Source organism: Ictidomys tridecemlineatus, chromosome 4 (genome assembly GCF_052094955.1).
Source record: "Ictidomys tridecemlineatus isolate mIctTri1 chromosome 4, mIctTri1.hap1, whole genome shotgun sequence".
Taxonomy (NCBI): domain Eukaryota; kingdom Metazoa; phylum Chordata; class Mammalia; order Rodentia; family Sciuridae; genus Ictidomys; species Ictidomys tridecemlineatus.
The window spans coordinates 128,995,500-129,015,718 of NC_135480.1; the positions used below are offsets into that span (position 1 = coordinate 128,995,500).

The 20,219-nt window shown below is 37.4% G+C and overlaps 2 protein-coding genes across 4 annotated transcripts in view; one reads left to right on the top strand and one right to left on the bottom strand.

Annotated features, from left to right (window-relative positions):
* LOC120889777 (uncharacterized) overlaps window positions 1–20,219 on the bottom strand; it is a 50,535-nt gene that overhangs the window by 26,231 nt on the left and 4,085 nt on the right. The window contains exons 2-3 of the mRNA XM_078044966.1: window positions 16,908–18,676; window positions 2,276–2,332 (exon numbers count right to left, since the gene is read on the bottom strand). Of these exons, the coding sequence (XP_077901092.1) occupies window positions 17,786–18,676 (891 nt within the window). The 3' untranslated portion in view covers window positions 2,276–2,332; window positions 16,908–17,785. The remainder of the gene's footprint in view (window positions 1–2,275; window positions 2,333–16,907; window positions 18,677–20,219) is intronic.
* Window positions 18,092–20,219, top strand: part of Gkap1 (G kinase anchoring protein 1) — a 56,937-nt gene continuing 54,809 nt past the window's right edge. For 2 of the 3 annotated variants that reach the window (XM_005340912.3, XM_005340913.3), the window contains exons 1-2: window positions 18,092–18,230; window positions 18,640–18,768. The gene's annotated coding sequence lies outside the window, so the exon portion shown is untranslated. The remainder of the gene's footprint in view (window positions 18,231–18,639; window positions 18,769–20,219) is intronic. The other variant, XM_013365498.4, reaches the window with a different exon arrangement.

Sequence of the window (20,219 nt, forward strand, 5' to 3'; positions counted from 1 at the left end):
GCCTGCCTTTGTACTTAAATATTAATTTCTTTTATTAATGTTGTTTTGGGTTTTATCTGGGGAGCGTGTCCTCAATTCTTCAAATCTTCATGAACTTTCATGATCCAAAGAATCAGCACATATACAGATGATTTTCAGTTACATAGCCTATATTGCCACTAGCATTGCCTTATTTTATATCATTCGAGGTTAATAAAGTTATGAATGCTTATTTGAGAATAGGTGCCCTATCTGAAAAAATAAAGGTCTTATATTTAAGTCTTAGAATGAATTATAATGGAGTCAGATACTTAGTGTGGGTTCAGTTCTGTGAAAAACACAAATTCCCAAACATTAAATGCAAGTATGACTTGTTTTTATCTTTCAATTACTTCCTTAGGCACTTGTGACTTTAAAATACTGGGGTACTAATATGTGAAGGTTCAAATAGAAAGTCACATATGTCCACAATTCTTCTCGTGACTTGATGGAATTTTAAAAAATATTCATTATATGTATTTACATTTGAAATTAGGTTGTAGGCTGCCTTTGTTAATACTGGTAACACACTCCCTACATTTATATTTTTAAAAATTTAAAATAAAGGTGAGAATGAGAGCCTTCTGCAATAAATGTCTCAAATGTATTGGCTATGTAGTATTTTTGAGCCTAAATTGGCAGTAGTTTACCAAAGTAGAAGTCTTTGCCCAATAAGGAGTAGTATTTTTTTATTGTCCTTGATACTGATAATAAAAAAAACTACATGGATTTTATTGTTTTTAAATTTTCTACAAACAATGCACCCCTTATTGCCTTCACCAGGGGTTACTGCTTATATTCCATGCACACAGAATTCACTGCATATAGGGCACCAAATACCGGTGTTTGTTGAAGTGACCTTAATGTTGAACCCAACATGAACCCAACACAGAGGTAATTTGAACAAGGGAAAATTATAAAGAAAAATTTCAGAAAACCTTGATGTTATAATGTTGTTTTTTGATACTTTATACATAGTTCTTATCATATTTTTCCTTCTAGAAAGTTCCAGAGTAAGTCAACAAAATTTTCATTATTTGAAATGTTGGCAATGTAATTTGCACCCAAAGATATGTAATAGAATTAGTTGTCCTAAGACTAATTCTACCTAAGTCTTATGTACTTATGTACAATAGTATTGGTTATTTTTTTTTAAGTTGTAGATGGACACAATACTTTTATTTTTTATTTATTTATTTTTTTTATGGGATTGAACCAGGGATTGAACCCAGTGCCTCACGCATGCTGGACAAGCTCTCTACCACTGAGCTACAACCCTGGCCCACTACTGGTTATCTTAATCTGGCTATTTTTTTTTTTGCAGTACTGGGGATTGAACCCAGGGGCATTCTACCACTGAGCTACATCCCATTCATTCTTTCTTTTTTTTTTTTTGTAGTTGTAGGTGGACACAATACCTTCATTTTATTTATTTATTTTTATGTAGCTGAAGTACTTCACCCAGTACTTCACGTGTTCTAGGCAGTACTCTGCCACTGAGCTACAACCCTAGCCCCATCCCAGCCATATTTATGTTATATTTGGAGACAGGGTTACCCAGGCTGGCCTTGAACTTGTGTTCCTCCTGACTCAACTTCTCTAGTAGCTGGGGATTACAGGCAAGTAGTATAGTACCCAACAGCTCACAGTTCTGTTGAGTTCTTTATAGTTGTTCAAGAGAAAAATAAAACAGTCTCACAGACTGTCTAATAATGAGCATGATCCTTTATGCCAAGAACAAAAAACACAGAAAAAACTAGATAACTAAACTTTTATAAAAATATATACTTACAATTATTAGACATTTAAAACTCCATTTAATAATAGTATGTAATGAAAGTTGAAAATAGGAAATTTTCTAAACTTCATATATTATTAAATTTCAAGCTTATTATAGTATATACAAAACAAAGTATAATTTTTCAAGTCCAAAGAGGTAAATCTTGTTAGAATTCACTTTATTTGTTCTGAGGTGTCTTATTATTTTTTATTTTTAATTTGATTTGGGGGGAGCATAGTCTTAGAGATCAAACCCAGGACCAAGGACATGCTAGGTAAATGCTATTATGCCACTGAGCTATGCCCCAGCCTGAAGAACCACTTTTGAGCTGGGAATAGCTCAGAGGCAAAGTGTCCGCCTTGCATTTGCAAAGTCCTGGGTTTGACCCCCAGTTCCAAAAAAAAAAAAAAAAAAGATTAAAAAAAAGAACCACTTTTATCCCTACAAAGAACAAAGTATAGTTATGTATTTACTTACCCTTTACTCTCCACAGTGATCCAGGATTGGAGTGGCTCTGAGAAGACATCTAGATGACTGGAGGCAGGAGGGGACAGAACAGGAAAGAAAGGTTTATTGGAAAGCATTCAATAGATAAGCAAAAGGTTTTCAAAAATATTTGGAGAGAATATATTTTACTTTGACAAAAAGATCAAAACTTAACTTCAGTCTTTGGTTATCTGTAAAACCTAAAGAATACACCTAGTTAGTACTGAATTTGCCAATCGAAAATATACATCCCACTTTTTATACTGACTCCTTTCTTTTGATTATATAATTTGAGATTACATGAAAAGCCATCCTAAATAATGTAAATGGAAATTGTGAAGCCATTCAATAGAGAATTATAAGAGACAGCATTTTGGGATAAATTCCAATAGCCCAGCATAAACCACAGAAAACAGTTTGGATTTAAGTAATTTTACCAGTGAAGAACCATGAATCGTGTATCAAAAACAAGCGTTTGATTGTAGGCAAAATTGACAGGACTCATTTTTATAAAACAATACTACCTTAACCATTTTTGTTAGATTTTTCTCTCTGCTAAAATATCCCTGAATTTTTGTTTTGAAAACCCTGTGGAGAAAATATTTTCATTCATGATTACAAATCAGCATCTATCTACCTACTTTGAGAGGCAGAATTCATGTTATTTTTTGTTAGTGGCCTGCAGTGGCATTTCACTATTCTACTCAGTAAGAATGAAGAGTTGGCTGAATTTGACTGATTTATAATTTTGATTATTTATAAGTATTAAACTTGGCAATATTTTGTTATTTCCTAGCATTGTATGCTGTAGATGGGAGAATGGGAATAAGACAAAGTGTTTATATACTAAGGTTTCAGTCTCCTTTTGAAATCCCTAGAACTTGGACACCATCTGAATCGTTCCATTCCAGTATCTGGCTTAAATCCATCTGTTTCTCTGGGTATTTTCGTAGTTAGTTCCAAGTTCCAAGTTAGATGACTAGGATGATCCAGTTATAATCTTATTAATAGAGTACATTAAACAATGATGTTTCCTAAAACACCAAATAGCCTTTCTTTACAACAAAAAACTATTTATAAATCACTCCTTTACATTTACAAATATTTTCAAGTGCAACTTAATTATTAAATATTATTTAATAAATTGAGAGGGAAATTACTATTTTTAATTACTATATGGAAAATGGTCTGTTGTTTTATCAAACACATGAAAAACCAAAGCATCACATATATTTATTTAAGACTTGTTGAATCTAGCCAGGTGCAATGGCTAATTTCAGAGATTCAGGAGGCTGAGGTGGAAGGATTGAAAGTTCAAAGCCAGCCTCAGCAACTTAGGAAGGCTCCTAAGCAACTTAGCCAGAACCTGTCTAAATAAAATATAAAAAGGGCTGGGGATGTGGCTCAGTGGTTAAGCGCCCCTGGGTTCAATCCCTGCTACCAAAAAACAAACAACTTGCTGAATCTGTTTTTATAGGCATAAGTTTTGCTTTATGACCATTTCTTTGATTCATGAATGAAAAATATGTTTTTACTGGGTTTTTGACCATAAGGGTTTTTTGGGGGGGATGGGAGGGAATAGTCTTTTCTTAGTTGTTACCTTTGTGAGCTACTGAACTACAGCTAGAAAACAACTTTTTATTTATTTTTTTAATTTTGAGGGCAACTCTGTGTAAACTTTTATTTTTATTTTTAATTTATTTCTTACATGACAGTAGTGGAATGCATTACATTCATAATTATCCATTCACAGCACAATTTTTCATAACTCTATATAAAGTATGTTCACGCCAAATTATGCCAATATATATGAGCTCTCTTTATTTTTTTTGCATTACAATTCTTAATACACCTTTATACCACAATTTATCATATCTCTGTTTGTATATAAGGTATGTTAACACCAAATTCACATGTTCATACATGTATTTTATATAATGATGACTGTCTTAAATGGAATTGTTTCCATTTGGTAATCACAAAAATATTTTAAATATATTAAAATATTTTAAATATTCCTCCCCCCCACCAGGAAATAGTAAACAATAAATTTTATATTTTTGGTGCATGTCAAAAATATGTAATCAGATGAATGGTAGTCAGTCTTCATTTGGCATTTGCCACTCTTAGCTACTATATATAATAAATATATTAGAATTAAATTTGACATTACCATGGTGGCCTCTCCTTCATATGTATTCAGAGGGAAGCTCATTCCCCCTATTTTGCAAGTATCTGCCAATGTTAAGAAATATTTTGTCTGTATTTAGATCAAAACGCCCATGATCAAGTAATCCAAGAGAAACCAAGACCTTAAGGGTAATAGAACCTACAATCAGAAGTATTCTAGTGGATTGTGAACAAATAAATCAGAAAGGAAGAATACTAATATACACTTTTCCTGAAAGTCAACTTCAGGGTACTGAGATCCTCTTAGTAAGATTTATTAGGAAATTCACTATCTCCCATGAGAAAGAAAGTTGCATGTAAGGATCTGATTATGTGAGTTTAATTGGCCAGACCACAGCAAACCTGGACCTTCAGGAAGAGGGTTAGTAACCTGGGCTTTAATTCTCATATGGGAAAGAATCTGGGCCTCTTCCCAAAGGATTAACAGGTAGCTCAAGTAATTTATTTTCTGAAACATCACAAAATGGCATTTATATGAAATAGATGGAAATTTCTATAGATTTTTAAACTTATAGGCATTTTCCTGCTTTGTTTTCTAACAACCTTTTATTTTTGCAGATAAAACCAACAACATTTTTTCTCAAGGAACTTATATCCTACTGAATAAGTACTATGGTGAACATAAAGCAGAGTAAAAGAGAATGTTGTAAGAACTAGATATAAACTCACAACAAAAAAATTGTTTTTCAGTTGATCTAATGTATGCTAAAAAAAGGGCAGGTATCATAAATTGTATCTGAACACAAAAATCACATCTAACCAGTTCTGATGGGAAGGGAAGGGCACTTTCCCATTTTGTCCTTTTGCAAGTAGGTTTGCACTTTGACCTACACAATTGCTTAGAATTTATTTCAAGTTTAGGATCCTACTTAATTTTTTTTAAAATTTAATTTTTAAATATAAAATTATAATTTTAGATATGTACATAATGTACATGGATATGTATACATAATTAAACACACACATAATTTCCTGTTCTGTGTGTGTGTGTGTGTGTGTGTGTGTGTGTGTGTGTGTATGTATGATGCTGGGGGCTAGACCTGGGTCCTTGCATAAAGTATACCATCTTGTTTTGTATGTGTGTGGTGCTGGGGATTGAACCCAGAGCTTTGTGCATGTGAAGCAAGCACTTTACCAACTGAGTTATATCCTTAGCCCCTAAAATTTATCATCTTATGGTGTACAATTAGTAGTTTTTAGTATATTCACTATGTTGTGTAATACATACTAACATCAGAACATTTTCATCATTCTGAAAAGAAACTGTTCCTATTAACAACCAGTCTGATTTCCTCCTTTTTCATCCCTGACAACCACTAATCTTTCTGTCTCTATAGAATTTGCCTTGTCTTGACGTTTCATACAAATGATATATATATAATGTGTAATCTTTTGTCTCTGGCTTCTTCACTCAGCATGTTTTTAAAGTTCATCCTTATAGCATGTAACAGTGTTTCATTCTTTTTATGGCTAAATAATACTTAATATATAAGTCACACTTTGTTTATCCATTTTATTAATTGGTGGAAATATGGGTTGTTTCTACTTTTTGGTTATTACAAATAACCACACTGGAGCATGATGTGAATATTTATGTATAAGCTTTTATGTGAACACGTTTTCAATTCTCTTAGGAGTGGAATTGCTGAGTCAGGCGGTAATTCTGTGTGTAACTTTTGGGGGGAAATTCTTTTTCCATAACAGCTGCCCTATTTTACTCTCCTAACAGCAATGTATTAGGGTCCTAGCTTTCCTATGTCCTTGCCAACACTTGTTATTGTCTGTCTCTTTTAAAATTATAGCAATGCTAGGGCATCTTATTGTAGTTTTAAGTTATTTTTTTCCAAATAACTAATGTTTTTAGTAATAGCCATTTGAATATCATTGGAGAAATGTCTTTTCAAATCCTTTACTCATTTTATTTATTTTTTAAATAGCCATGATAATATATTTACAATTGAATTCTCTATATTTACAAAACAATTTTATACATCAGAAATGGTGCTTTTGCATGTAAATATCAAGCACCAGGTATTGAATCACAACACAGACAACAATGTGAAATGGAAATAAAACAAAGCTGAAGTACCTTTACTCATTTTAAACTGAGTAATTTGTCTTTTCATTTTTGCACTGTAAGAGGTTTTTTTTTTTCTCCTTTTCTTCTTTTTTAGGGGGGTACTGGGAATTGAAATCCCAGAGACATTTTACCACTGAGCTATGTCCCCAGTCTCTCTTATTTTTTAGTTTGAGATGGTCTTGCTAAGTTTCTGGGGGTCTCTCTAAGTTGCTGAGACTAGCCTCAAACTTCTGATCCTCCTACCTCAGCCTCCCAAGTCACTGGATTACAGATGTGCACCGCCATACCTTGCACTATAAGAGTTCTTTATATATTCTAGATAAAATTCTCCTTACAGGTATATGATTTACAAACATTTTCTCCCTTTCTCTAGGTTTCACTTTCTTGATGGTATTCTTTGAATTGTGAAAATTCTTTTTTTTTTAGAGAGAGAGAGAGAGAGAGAGAGAGAGAATTTTAATATTTATTTTTTAGTTTTCGGCGGACACAACATCTTTGTTTGTATGTGGTGCTGAGAATCAAACCCTGGCTGCACGCATGCCTGGGGAGTGCGTTACCGCTTGAGCCACATCCCCAGCCCCTGTGAAAATTCTTACTTTTGTTAAAGTCAAATTTATCTAGTTTTTTCTTTAGTTGTTTGTGGTTTAGTTTTCTTATCCAATTGTTTAATTCAAAATTGTGTGGATTTAAACCTATGCTTCTTTTTTCCATTTTTTTAGAGAGATAATTTTTTTAATATTTATTTTTTAGTTTTGGTGGACCAACTCTTTATTTTTATGTAGTGCTGAGGATAGAACCCAGCACCCCACGCATGCCAGGTGAGCGCACTACCGCTTGAGCCACATCCCCAGTCCTTTTTTCCATATTTTTATTGGTATATTATACACAATGGTGGGAATCATTCTTATATATTTGTATATACACATGATATAACAATATCATCTGGTCAATATAATTCCCCAATATTTATCCTTTCCTTACCTTCCTCCTGCTTCCTGCTCCCTTTCCTCTGTTCTACTAATCCCCCTTTAATTTTCATGATACACTCTCACACGTTTTCCTTTTTCCTCTCTAGCTTCCACATCTGAGTTAAAACATGACCCTTACTTTTGAGTTTGGCTTATTTTGCTTAGCATAATGTTCTGAGGTTCCATCCATTTTCCTGAAAAATGACATAATTTAATTCTTTATGGCTGAATAAAATTCCAGTGTAAGTATATCACATTTTCTCTTTTGTCTTTCCATCAGTGGATACTGAGGCTGGTTTCATAGTTTGGCTATTGAGAATTATGCTCCATAAACATGGGTATGACTTCTGCTTTCTTCTTAACAGTTTTATAGTTCTCAATCTTACATTTGGGTCCTTGGTCCTTTTTGAATTAATACTTTTTTTTTTGTATTCAGTGAGAGATAGGGTTCCCACTTTATGTTTTTGCATGTGAATATCCAGCACCATGTGTTGAAAAAAATTATTGTTTCTCATTGCATTGTCTGCACACTTTTATTGAAAATCAATTGACCAGGCTAAGGTTGTAGCTCAATGGTAGAGTGCTTGCCTACCACATGCAAGGCACTGGGTTTGACATAAATAAATGCAATAAAGGTCCATCAACAACTAAAAAAAAAAAAGAAAGAAAGAAAAGAAAAGAAGAAGAAAGAAAGAAAACCAATTGACCACACATGTATGGATTTATTTCTGGACTCTTAGTGTTCTACTCCACTGGTCTATATTTCTATCCTATGCCAGTCCCACATTGTCTTGATAACTCTAACTTTGCAGTAAATTTTCAAGTTAGGGAATGCAAATCCATAAACTTTGTTCTTTTTATTATTTTGGTTATTTGGGGTCCCTTGATTTTCCATATGAGTTTTAGAATCAGTCACCCACCCATTGTGAAAAAAAAATTGGAATTTTTATGGGATTTTCATGGAATCTATAGATCAATTTTAGTAGTATTGCCATCTTAACCATATCATGTCTTCCAATCCATGAATGTGGTGTATCTTTACATTCTTTTAACCATGTTTTATAGTTTTCAGTGTACATGTCTTACACTTCTTTGGCTAAACTTTTTCATAAAATAATTCTTTTTGACATTATTATAAGTGAAACTGTTAATCTCTTGAGCTGTTCACTACTACTGTCGAGAAATGCAACTGATTTTTGTGTATCGACCCTGGTTTACTTTTAGTGAAAAGTAAATTCAGGTTATAAACATATGTCATGAATCAAGAAGTGCTTACCTTATCAATTTAATGAATAGGAAATCCACCATTTATTATTGCTGATAAAATTTTACCTGGTTATTTTAAGACTATTTCTTTAAGAATTATTTATTTTATTTTTAAATTAATGGAGGTGACAGCATAGAGCTCAGCAGGTCATTTGACACTTGTAGTTCATAGTTTTGTGTCTTTCATATGTATTTTTCCTATTTAAGTGAAACACAGGGACAACCTTCAGCACCTCATGTCTCTCTGTCATCAGGATATTTTCTGTGTATTCCTCAGAGTTATATATATTCAGGATTAATGGTAATACTGACAATTAATTTATTAAACACATTTTTGTGTGCTAGGTTTTATGTAAGGGCTAAATGCTAGAAACGAAGTTGATTATATCATAGACCCATGCACCAAGAGGCATACACCATGTTGAAAAAAGACAGATAAATGGACAATTACATTTGGGATCTATTCATTTAACAACATTTGAATGCAAACAATAAATCTGGCACTGTAGTAACATACCAGTAACTAAAACACAAGGTTTCTACTCTTATGAGGCTCATAAAGAAGAATATAAGGCTGTGGTAGAGTATAACTTTTAGGGGTATGATAAAGCTTCCCCTCACCTTTGTTTATTAATGGACATGTTGGCCTTAGGAAGGTATAGGAATAAAAGTTACATTTCAGATCAGAAAATCCCATTGCAAAGCCTAAGAAGTAGGAGATAATATCATGTGTTCAGGGAACTACTAGCAGTCTAGTAATAGACCTGGTACACCAGAGGCTTTGAATAAGTATCTGCTGAATGACTGAATGGATTAGTGCTGATACCAAGGATGCTGGAAATGAGGTCAGGAAGGGTTAGGTAACAAAGGACCCTAAAAAAAAAACAGGGGCTGGGGTTGTAGCTCAGTGGTAGAGTGCTTGCCTAGCACATGTGAGGCACTGGGTTTGATTCTCAGCACCACATAAAAATAAATAAAAGTATCGTATCCATCTAAAACAAATATGTATTTTAAACAAAGAAATCTGAAGGCCATGGAGAGCCTGCTATGTTTCTTTCTTACACTTTATACAGCAGTTAGACTAGTTTACTTTTGCTTGCCCAAATCTTTTTTTTTGTTAAGAGATGGTATAAGTATAAAAAAAATACCAGATACAGTGGCATACATCTTTAATCCCAGCAGCTCAAGAGGCTGAGACAGGAAGATCATAAGTTTGAGGGCAGCCTGAGCAACTTAGCAATACCCTCAGCAACTTAGAAACCCAGTCTCAAAACAAAAAATAAAAAGGACTGAGGATGCAGCACCCCTGGGTTATATCCCTGGTGCCCCTTCCCCCCAAAATAAAAAACCTAAAGAGATTTAAAAACTCATTAAGCACAACTTTTATGTATAAATTATAGGTGATATATACACATAACAAATCTATTTTAATCACTTTCAGGCTCCTGAGTAAAATACAATTATTTTTGAAAGTACAAAACAGCTTTGTATTAAATAATTCCATATTCACATAGGTCATTTTTCAATTCAAGTAAGTGACATGTAACCTCATATAAATAGTGCACTATTTATAATACCACAGTGAGGGCAGGGAAAGGAGATAGCTGAGTCAAAATACTAGGAAAGCAATATTCACATTTTTGTTGTGAAATAGAAGCAGAGAGTGTGGGGACACAATGAAAAAATACAACTTTTAGTGCTTTGATTTATTCAGTTTTCTTGAGAAAAGTAGTAACCAAGAATTAGTCCTACTTTTAATCTTTTTTTTTCGTAGTTGTAGATGAACAGCATGCCTTTATTTTATATTTATGTGGTGCTGAGGATTGAACCCAGTGCCTCACACATGCAAGGCAAGTGCTCTGCCACTGAGCTATAGCCCCAGCCCTCTACTATTATTCTTAATGTGGGATGATTAAAACTCTATTATATTGGCTAAATTAAAAACTAATACTATAACTTCCTTCTCTTACCACTTGTTTTTCTTCTCAAATGTGATTTTTTTATTTTTTCAAAGTGATTAGGTATGTGACTTAAGAGTCAAATAAATACAAGGTATATAATAATAACCTGTCTTCATTGATTCCTGCTTTCCAAAGGAAAATTATTCTCTGATTTAATTCTGTATTTCTAAGTAACACAATACTGCCATGTCTTAGTTTTTCAGTTTTAGCCATTTTACATCCTCTGAATTTCCCAGTATTTTTATAGCACACTGTTGGGTGTTTATTTATTTATGGTTTGGGGGATTAAGCCCAGGGCCTCATGCTTGCTAGGGAAGTGCTCCACCACTGAGCTACATCCCCACCCCTATCTTACATATTTTAATGACTATTACATAAATATTGTCCATAGCATTTCATGTTTTGTTAAGAAGTTAATCATATCACATTAACAGACGATTACAGAAATCCAAAAGCTCCTTTCTTATTGTTATAGTTTAGATATGAAGTATCCCCCAAAGCTCATTAGGTGAGACAATGCAAAAAAAATTTAGAGATGAAATGAGAACCTTAGTGTAATTTGTGCATTAATCCACTTGAATGGATTGGCTAGGCAGTTACTGTAGGCAGATAGGTATGGCTGGAGGAGGTGGTTCACTGGAGGTTTGCCTTTGGGATTTACATTTTTTTCCCTGGTAAACTCTCTCTCCTTCCAGATTGTCACTTCCTGAGCTGCTTTCCTCTGCCACACCCTTCCACCAAGGTGTTCTGCCATACCTCAGGCCTAGGGCAAAGGAACTGGCCACCTATGGATAGAGACCTCTGAAACAGTGAGCCCCAAATAAATTTTTCCTCTCTACATTGGGCTGTGGGTTTTGGTCACAGCAGTGAAAAAGCTGATGAAAACCCTTGTTTTAGCTTATAAAGGTTTTCTTATTATCCCTGTCACATATCCAGCAAAAGGGTCAGCTTCAGTTCTGTGCTGTGCTATCTTCATGCAGGACTCAAACACCAGAGCAGCCCCTATCTGAACAGTGCCAACCTATGGCTAGGGCAGAGACAGGAAGTCATGAGCTGGCTCTTAAACCTTCTACCTGTAAGTGATATACTCAATTCTGCCTTGATTTCACTGACAACATAATTCACAATGCCAAATCTGACATCAGAGGGACTGAGAAGTGTAATCCCCCTCTAAGGAGGTTCATCAAATATTCTTAAATACAGTCTGCTAGAAATGTTTTATTTTCCTTGGAGTTTATAATTCCTTCTTTCTTCGGTTGCTTAGCTTTCTCTATACCTATCAGCATTTCATCTCTATTGTCCTACCAGAGTTGCAAATTTTGTTTATAAGGTTCATCCATCATTTCCGTTTTTGTTTCTTTTTTTAAAAAATATTTTATTTTTTAGTTATCGGCAGACACAACATCTTTGTTTGTATGTGGTGCTGAGGATCGAACCCGGGCCACACGCATGCCAGGCGAGCGTGCTACCGCTTGAGCCACATCCCCAGCCCTCCGTTTTTGTTTCTTGAAGGCATCCCCTTTAGCCCTCTATCCTCCAGTGTCTGGATAAATGGATTGCTCTCCAGCCTGATACACAGTCATCATCTGGGATCCTCTGTTCAACAACTTCTCTCCTTTCCTGGAGTGCTTATTTGTCAGATCATGTTTTCTGTTTCCTGATTTGCACCCTTATTTGGGTGGAGTACCTCCTTCCAGTAGTTTCCCGAGTGGATGGGAGTTAAAATTTGAGATTTTAAAAAAAGTCTTGACATCTTTTCCTGCTCCCTCCATTGGTTTTTATTTCATTTCTTTTTCCTCCTCCTCTCTCTCCTTTTTGTTATCTTAGGCTGGTGTTACATGTAAGGAGGTTTCTCCAATTTGTAGAGATCCTTGACTCTTTACCCACATTTGAGAACAAGGTGGTAAAAAAATTGATTAGAGCCTCTCTTGGTATGAACAGTGCTTGTCAACTGTTGGTCTTCACTGTAAGCAGATGACAAACCACATTCTTAAGATAGGACCCCAAACATCACTATTTAGAGGCCTCTTATCACAGACTAGCTCGTTTTCCATTGTTGTTCAGCTTTTTGTTACTATAACAAATACCTAAGATAATCAACTCATAGAGAAAGTTTATTTTGGTTCACAGTTTTGGAGGTTCCAATCTGATTGAGTGGCCTCCTTACTTTGAGTCTGTGGTGTGGCAGCGCATCATTAGAGTACATGGTGGAGAAAACCCACTTACCTTGTAGCCAGGAAGCAAAAGTCAGGAAAGTTCCACTATTCCCTACAATGGCAAGCTCCCAGAGACCTGAAGACCTCTTAAAAGTGCAACTGCCTCCCAAGAACACCACCTGGGTAACTAAGCCTTTAACACAAAGGCCTTTAGAGAACAATTATCCAAATGATAATATTCCCTAAGAAGAAGTTTCCAATTTCTTGTCAGGAACCCATTCTGGATTTGGGAATGAAGGTGAACGGGTTTGTCTCATAATTCAGTATGCACAATCTCACTTAACTCTGCTTTTCAGTGTAATAGGGCATTCTTATCCCTCAGCTCTGGTGTTTAGAGGAGCTCTGAGTCAACTTGTCCAGAAAGAAAACCACCATTCTTCTGCTGAGTTTGGGCAGCACAGAATAGAGCAGAGAATATGGAAGGGAGTCTCACTGCTCTTCAAAACCTTTACAACAATTATTTTCAGTCTCATTATCCCTCTGCTTTCAAAAGTATGGCAGCCCCAGTTTCAGAGCCTTTTCAGAGTTCAGTGCCATGAACTTCTGGTTGGTTGTGCCTCTTTCCAAAAGCTTAGGTATTAACTTTCTCAACTTTCATATGTCAGTTTTCACTTATCCGTCTGTTTTCTGCGTTCTTAAGGTTTGTTGACATCCTTCTTTAGCAGGGCTCTCTTTCCTTATTTGCTCCATCTTTATAGGTTTATATATTTGTTTCCTTAACTGTCATTTAAAAATTTATCTTATTTATTATAGATATACATAATATTGGGGTTCATCTGATATTTTAATGAGAAGTAATTGGAGAAAAGTGTGTTTTTCTATTTTTAGAAAAAATAGGCTCTATTTTTAACTAGAAGTCTCCTTACCATTGGATTTTTTAAAAAATTTTATAGTTGTAAATGGACAGCATGACTTTATTTGCTTTTTTTTTAAATGTGGTGCTAAGGATTGAACCCAGTGCCTCAGATGGACTAGGCAAGTACTCTGCCACTGAGCTACAGCCCCAGCCCATCATTGGATCTTAACATGGATATAATGAACATTTTCTAAGTAGGAAAAATCAAGTATAGTTATAAGTAATTCCTTTAGTATTGTTCTTATATTTAATTCTTAACTAACCTAACTTTAACCTAATGCTTATGTATGCTACACAGTCCTTAAAATGTTTATATATATTTTATCTAGTACAAGTGTTATCCTCATAATAACTGAGTTGAGTGCTGTGATTCAATCCCTGGCAGCCCACTCCAGAGCCTTCATGCTATGTAACATGGTACATCATATTCACTGTTACAGGTGACCTTATTTATTTTCAATTTTTCCAGTCTTAACCAACATCTATTTATTATTATCTTAAACTATAAACATCAGATTTTGAACATTTTCAGGGCATCAGTCGATGTGGCAAAGCATCACTGTGAAGTTATCTATTTGAAATAGAGTGATCTGTGACAAATTTTAAAGCACAATCATTCAGACTAGGAAATTTGGCATGCGTTGGATTTATATCACAGACAGATAGGAATTCTCCTGTAAAGGAAAGCAGTTACCATCTGTAATTTGAGAGGTCAGAGAAGCAATTACAAATCTTATATTAGCAACCTAAAACTTATGAATACCTGTTTAAATGAAATATAATATCCGCAAGAGTTTATCATATTGAACCACTGATAACCTTCAACACCCTAATTGAAATAATTCAACTACTCACTGAAGAGTTTAGTACCAGGATCACTATTATTCTCTCCAAGACTAGTAAGTACTCTTGTGGCAATTCTTTGTGAGATGTGTGTGTACGTGTGTGTGTGTCAGGGGTGTATATGGCCATGTGTTGCTTAATGATAGGGGTATGTTCTGAGAAATGCATCATTAGGTGGCTTAGCCATTGTGTAAATGTTATAAAGTATAATTCCACAAACTAAGACAGCTATGATATCTATAGGCAATATAATCTTATGGGACCACTGCCCCATGTGTGGTCCATTGTAGACCAACATGTTACCTGGTGCATGATTGTATATAAATGATACATAAAACTATGAGGATGTTCAACTGAGATAATCAACGTATAAAGAAATCAACTGTTTTGGTTCACAGTTTTGGAGGTTCTAGTCCATGACTGGCACCACTGCTTTTGGACCTGTAGTCAGGCAGCACATCATGCTGGGGAACAAAACCCAAAATCATTCTACCTCATAGCCAGGAAGTAAAAGAGAACTTGAGGAGGGGGCTGGGGTTCCACTATTCCTTTCATGAGCACACTGCAGTGACTTCCTAATACTGCATGCTGGGTACCAAGCCTTTAACACGTGGGCCTTTAGGAGACACTGAAGATCCAAACTATAGCACTTAGTTACTAATTCTTTTGATCATACCCTAAACCCAGATTTTTCTGATAACTACAGCCCTTCTTCTAATTTAAATTTCAAGCCTCCCACTCTCCAGCTGGTCTCTAGAACCTAAAGTTCAACCTGATCAAAAACACCAATCTAGATATCCTACCATCTTTTCTCTGTAACCCATTTCCATCAATCTTCTTACCACACTTGAAATTACAATGCCTCTTTTGCTTTTACTGTCCACTACATTTGCCCTTCTCTCCCCATTACATTTCCCTGATCAAATCTCAGTCCTGGTTATGGTCTAGTAGTACCCTCACATGTGTAAATAAACATGGCTGGATAGAAATGCATAACCAGTTCACTAGTCTCACTATAAATTTATGACCACTCACTGAAGGGAGCCCTTAGTAGTGCCTGGATACCTTAGTATGTTTCCTCATCAGTTCACTCTCCTATACTCATGGATTCCTATTTTACTTCTCTCACATTTTATTTATTTACTGTATTTACCAAGAAGGGGAAAATAAATTGTGATTAACAACCAGCCATCTGCCAAAATGACCTTGCTCCTTATCTCACTGAGAAAATAGAAGCAATTAAAAGAGAATTTCTCCCATCACCTAATCTAGTCAGTAACTTCAATATAATCCACATATGTGGGTACTGAGGGAAACTGTGCCCCTAGAGATCCCTGATCAGAAAGTTGAAGTTTCCAGGCCTTCAATTAGAACAATTTGAAGACCATACCACCTAATCACAAAATGCACACATGCCGCCTTTTCTTGTGCTTTCTAACTGTAGTGGTTTTGGATATTGTTCATCAACACTCTTTCCTGCCCTTCTTTTTGTGAAACTCCAATTTACCCTGCTTTGATGGTTCTACATTACCCTGGTTCTCCTCCCACTTCCTCCTTCCCCTTCTCTGTTGGCTTCTCTCATCTAGATCAGAGCTTTTCAAACTTTGATGTGGCACAAATCTCTTGGGGTTCTTGTTAAATTGAAGATGCAAATTGAGCAGGTCTGAATTGAGGCCTGAGATTCTGTTTCTAATGAACACCTTAATGATGCCAATGATGACGGGCTATTGCTCACACTTTGAGTAGCAATAGTCTAAGGAAGATTTTTGCCAAGAGTCTGCCCTTTTCTCTCAGTGATATCACTGCTAGGCCTATTACTTTCTAATCTATTCTCTAGTTTTTAGTATTTTTTCCCATATTGCAAAACCTTTATTTCTAACTTCATAGTATCTGTATCTATGTGGCTGCCTTGAAAGCAGTTCAAACCCTTAAAATATCCAAATCTAAAGTGATTGTCTTTTTCTCAAAAAGCAGCTCTTGCTCCTTTCTTTTCCAGTTGTACCTTTTCTCTTACAGTTATACCTTTTTCTGTCTCTTACAATTATCTGCAAACTCAAACTTCTGATTTCTCTTGCTACCTCTAGTTAATCATCTCTCAACCATGCCCTTTTAAATCCAATAAAGAAAACGCCTTCCTTTTCTTCCCCCAACCTCTTAAACCATGAAAACTCAAAATACTGAATTAAATACAAATTTACCCACCACTCATCTGCAGCCCCGTTCTTTGTCACTTTTTTACATACCCCGAGTCTTTGCTCTTTTTGGAACACAACTTTCTTTGGCCTCTATAGATGTTCTCATGTTCATGCTGTAAACTCTTCTCCACCTCCTTCAAAGTCGATCCGAAATACCTCCTTCATACTGCCTTTCTTTCCTGGTCCCCCAGATGGTGTATGAGTTCTTTGATCCTATGCAGTATTATTTGTTTTTTTCACATGACCCCTATCATAGTTTGTCTTTTAATATAACTTTTTTTTTAATCTTTGTTTTAGTCCTTGATCTTAGAGGGCAAGAACATCTTTAGCTCCCCTCTGTAGCCCCGAAGCATCTAAGCCTTGCCTGTGTGTGGGGAGTTGTTTAAATAATGTCATGCAGTGGAATCAGAATGGGAAGTGAGTACAGCTGGGTTCCAACCCTGTCATTTAGCTGTGAAGCTCTGGGTCTGTCACTTGAGTTTGCTTGTAAAATTAGACCACTACTACCTGAAGAATATTTAGAGAAACAACATGAAAGTGCTGTGTAACTCTACAGAAAAACGAGCAACGTTATTTGCCTTACAGATGCAGAATTGCTATTTGAATCTGGACTTGCAGCACCTTTCCTACTTCACTAACAGGAGGTCATCCCGGAGGCACTGGTAACCAAAGCCACCAGATCCTACATCCTTTTTCCACTGGGGTCCCTAAGAGCCCTCCACAAGAGAGGCTGCGGGGGAGTGGGCTGGAGCCAATCCTCCAGGGAGGCCTTCCTCCTTCCACCCACTCTGTGAGAGCGCTTCTCTTCCCAGTGACCCCGAAGACCGCGGCGGCGCCGCCTACTTGAGACGTTTGGACCCTGCCCGGCCCCCGTAGCTCCCCTTCTCCAGCAGGTGGTTCTGGTCCTCTCCCCCAACTCGGGGCGCTCACGTCACTGGTGAACCTCTATCCAGCGTTAGCGCCGCGACCCACCGTGAAAATAAACAAACCCCAGCGCTAGGCGGCAGGCGCGCCAGGCCCCGCCCCCGGCCCGCGCTCTCACGCCGCCCCCACCACCCGGCTCCCCTCCCGCCCTTCGCTTGCTCGCTCGCTTGCTCACAGCCGCGCTCTCCCCGCCCCTCACCGCAGCCTGCAGCCGCGCTCACCGCCGCGGTCCGCCCAGCCGGCCCCGGCGCCCCGGGACCCGTTAGTGCCCAGCGTCCCGCCAGCCCGCGGGTCGACGCGCGACCCCTCCCAGGCACGAGCCCTCCCTCGCCCCTCCCGACACTTGACCCAGCCGGGTCCCAACGCCTAGTGCGGCCGCCCGGGAGCTGTGGCGGCGACTGGGGAGAAGGAGGGAGAGGAGGGCCGAGCCGGCGGCCGGGAGGCCCGGTGAGTACGCGGAGGCGGGCCCGCCTGGCGAGGGTCCTCTCTGGAGCCCCTGCGGCGGTTGTGACGGCCTGACCGCTTTTCTCTCCCGCACTCACGGTGGGGACTTGGCTTGGAGCAGTGGGCCCCACTGCGTAGAGGCGCTGGGCAGAGGGCGCGGGAGGGCCGCTCCCCGGGAAGGGCCGCGGCCCGAAGCTTGACGCAGGGCTCGGGGGCGGCGGGAAGGAACCTGCGCCCGACCCCAGGCCCCAACGCTGGGACAGTGGTTGTGCCTCCAGGAACCCCTGGGGACCGTCAAGTGACAGGTGCCACCGCCCCCTCCCCGTCGCCCGCAGCCGCCCTCCCTCCTCGAGAGCCAAGCGCTCAGAAATTTCTGGAGCCACGACCTGACTCGTTGTTTTCTCCCTTTCAGGTTTTGGAGCCGCGTCTTTGCCCGAGTTAGGTCTCGCCTAGCCCCAGTTCTTTCTCTGTACTTTGCGAGTAAGTTTTGGAGCATCGGTTAACAGCCTATGGGTGAAATTGGCTTTCATTCATGAATGAGGTATAGTGAATTACTTTTTGAACATAGTGCTCCTCCTCCTTCCCGCCAGCTATTGAAAAGTAAATTAGCAGAATTTAATTTTTTTCCGTTATTTTTTTGAAATTGCCTTCCAAAATTTTTGTGGATTTCAGCATTTAGGGTGTTGAAAATTGAGCAGTATGGGCTAGGGCTGTAGCTCAGCGGTGGAGCGCTTTCTTTGCACGTGCGAGGCACCAGATTCGATCCTCAGCACCACATAAAAAAATAAATAAAGGTATTGTGTTTACCTACAAGTTAAAATATTTAAGAAAATATTGAACAACAATGACAAAAATAGTGAATTACATTAAATGCCTTTATTCTTCATCCCCTTTTCCCATTCTTTAACCTCATTTTTCAATTGAGGAGGAACTAATGGCTTCATTGGCTTCATTAGAAGGACTAATGAAAATGACTTTCTTATACAAAAAAAGCTAGGGACGTTTTTCCTACAACATGTAGCATTGCCTGTTTATTTAATCAATGTGCTGGTGATTGCAACCAGAATCATCAGTTTAATAAATTTGGCTTGTAGCCATAAAAATATTTGAGAAACCTTATGGCAACTTAGAATACTGTATTAAAAATATAGATGGCTGGTGTTGTGCCTCAGCTGTAGAGCGCTGGCCTAGCACATGCGAGGCCCTGGGTTTAAAACTCAGCACCACATAATAAAGAAATAAATAAAAGTATTGTGTCCAACTACAACTAATTTATATACATGAGTATATATATTAAAATCTTTATAGAAATCTAGCTTTTCCCTCAACAATTTTGTTCCAAGTTGGTAGTATCAAGTTCTACTTAATGAGATATTCTTAATTTTCATAAGTGGTCACAATAAACTTATCTGTAAGATTCCTATCTCATGGCGTCAACTCTACAGAGTAAGAACAAAAACCTAGAAATTGATGAAAAGAACATTGTGGGCAAATGAAAGTACATATATTTTATTCATGGGAGAATCCCTTGGGCCTTCACTCAGTACCCCCTTGTACTTATTGCTAGATTTCTCAGTGCTCAGAAATTAGGTGCTCATGTTGGAAAGTGGAGGCTATACTTAACTATGAGGAAAAATGTGGAGTTTGAGGCATACTCTCAAGGGTTTACATTGTTTGCAGTAAGTGTGTTATGAACAGAGTTTTAATATGCAATTGAGACTTGAATGTGAACCTTAGTTTTTAAGAACCCAAAGTGAAAGCTGCTGTTTGTGTTGAGGAATAGAACATGTAATAACATAGTTCACCAGGTGTTAAATCAATGATACTGAGCGTCATCTCATTTTGTGCTTTATTTACTTATTTATTGTTGCTAAGAATCACACTTAGGGCCTGAATATGCTAGACAAGTACTCTGCTACTGAACTACACCCCAAGCCTGTCAGTTTGTTTGTTTTTAAATTTAAGTTGCATTTAAAAAAGGCCATACTAATT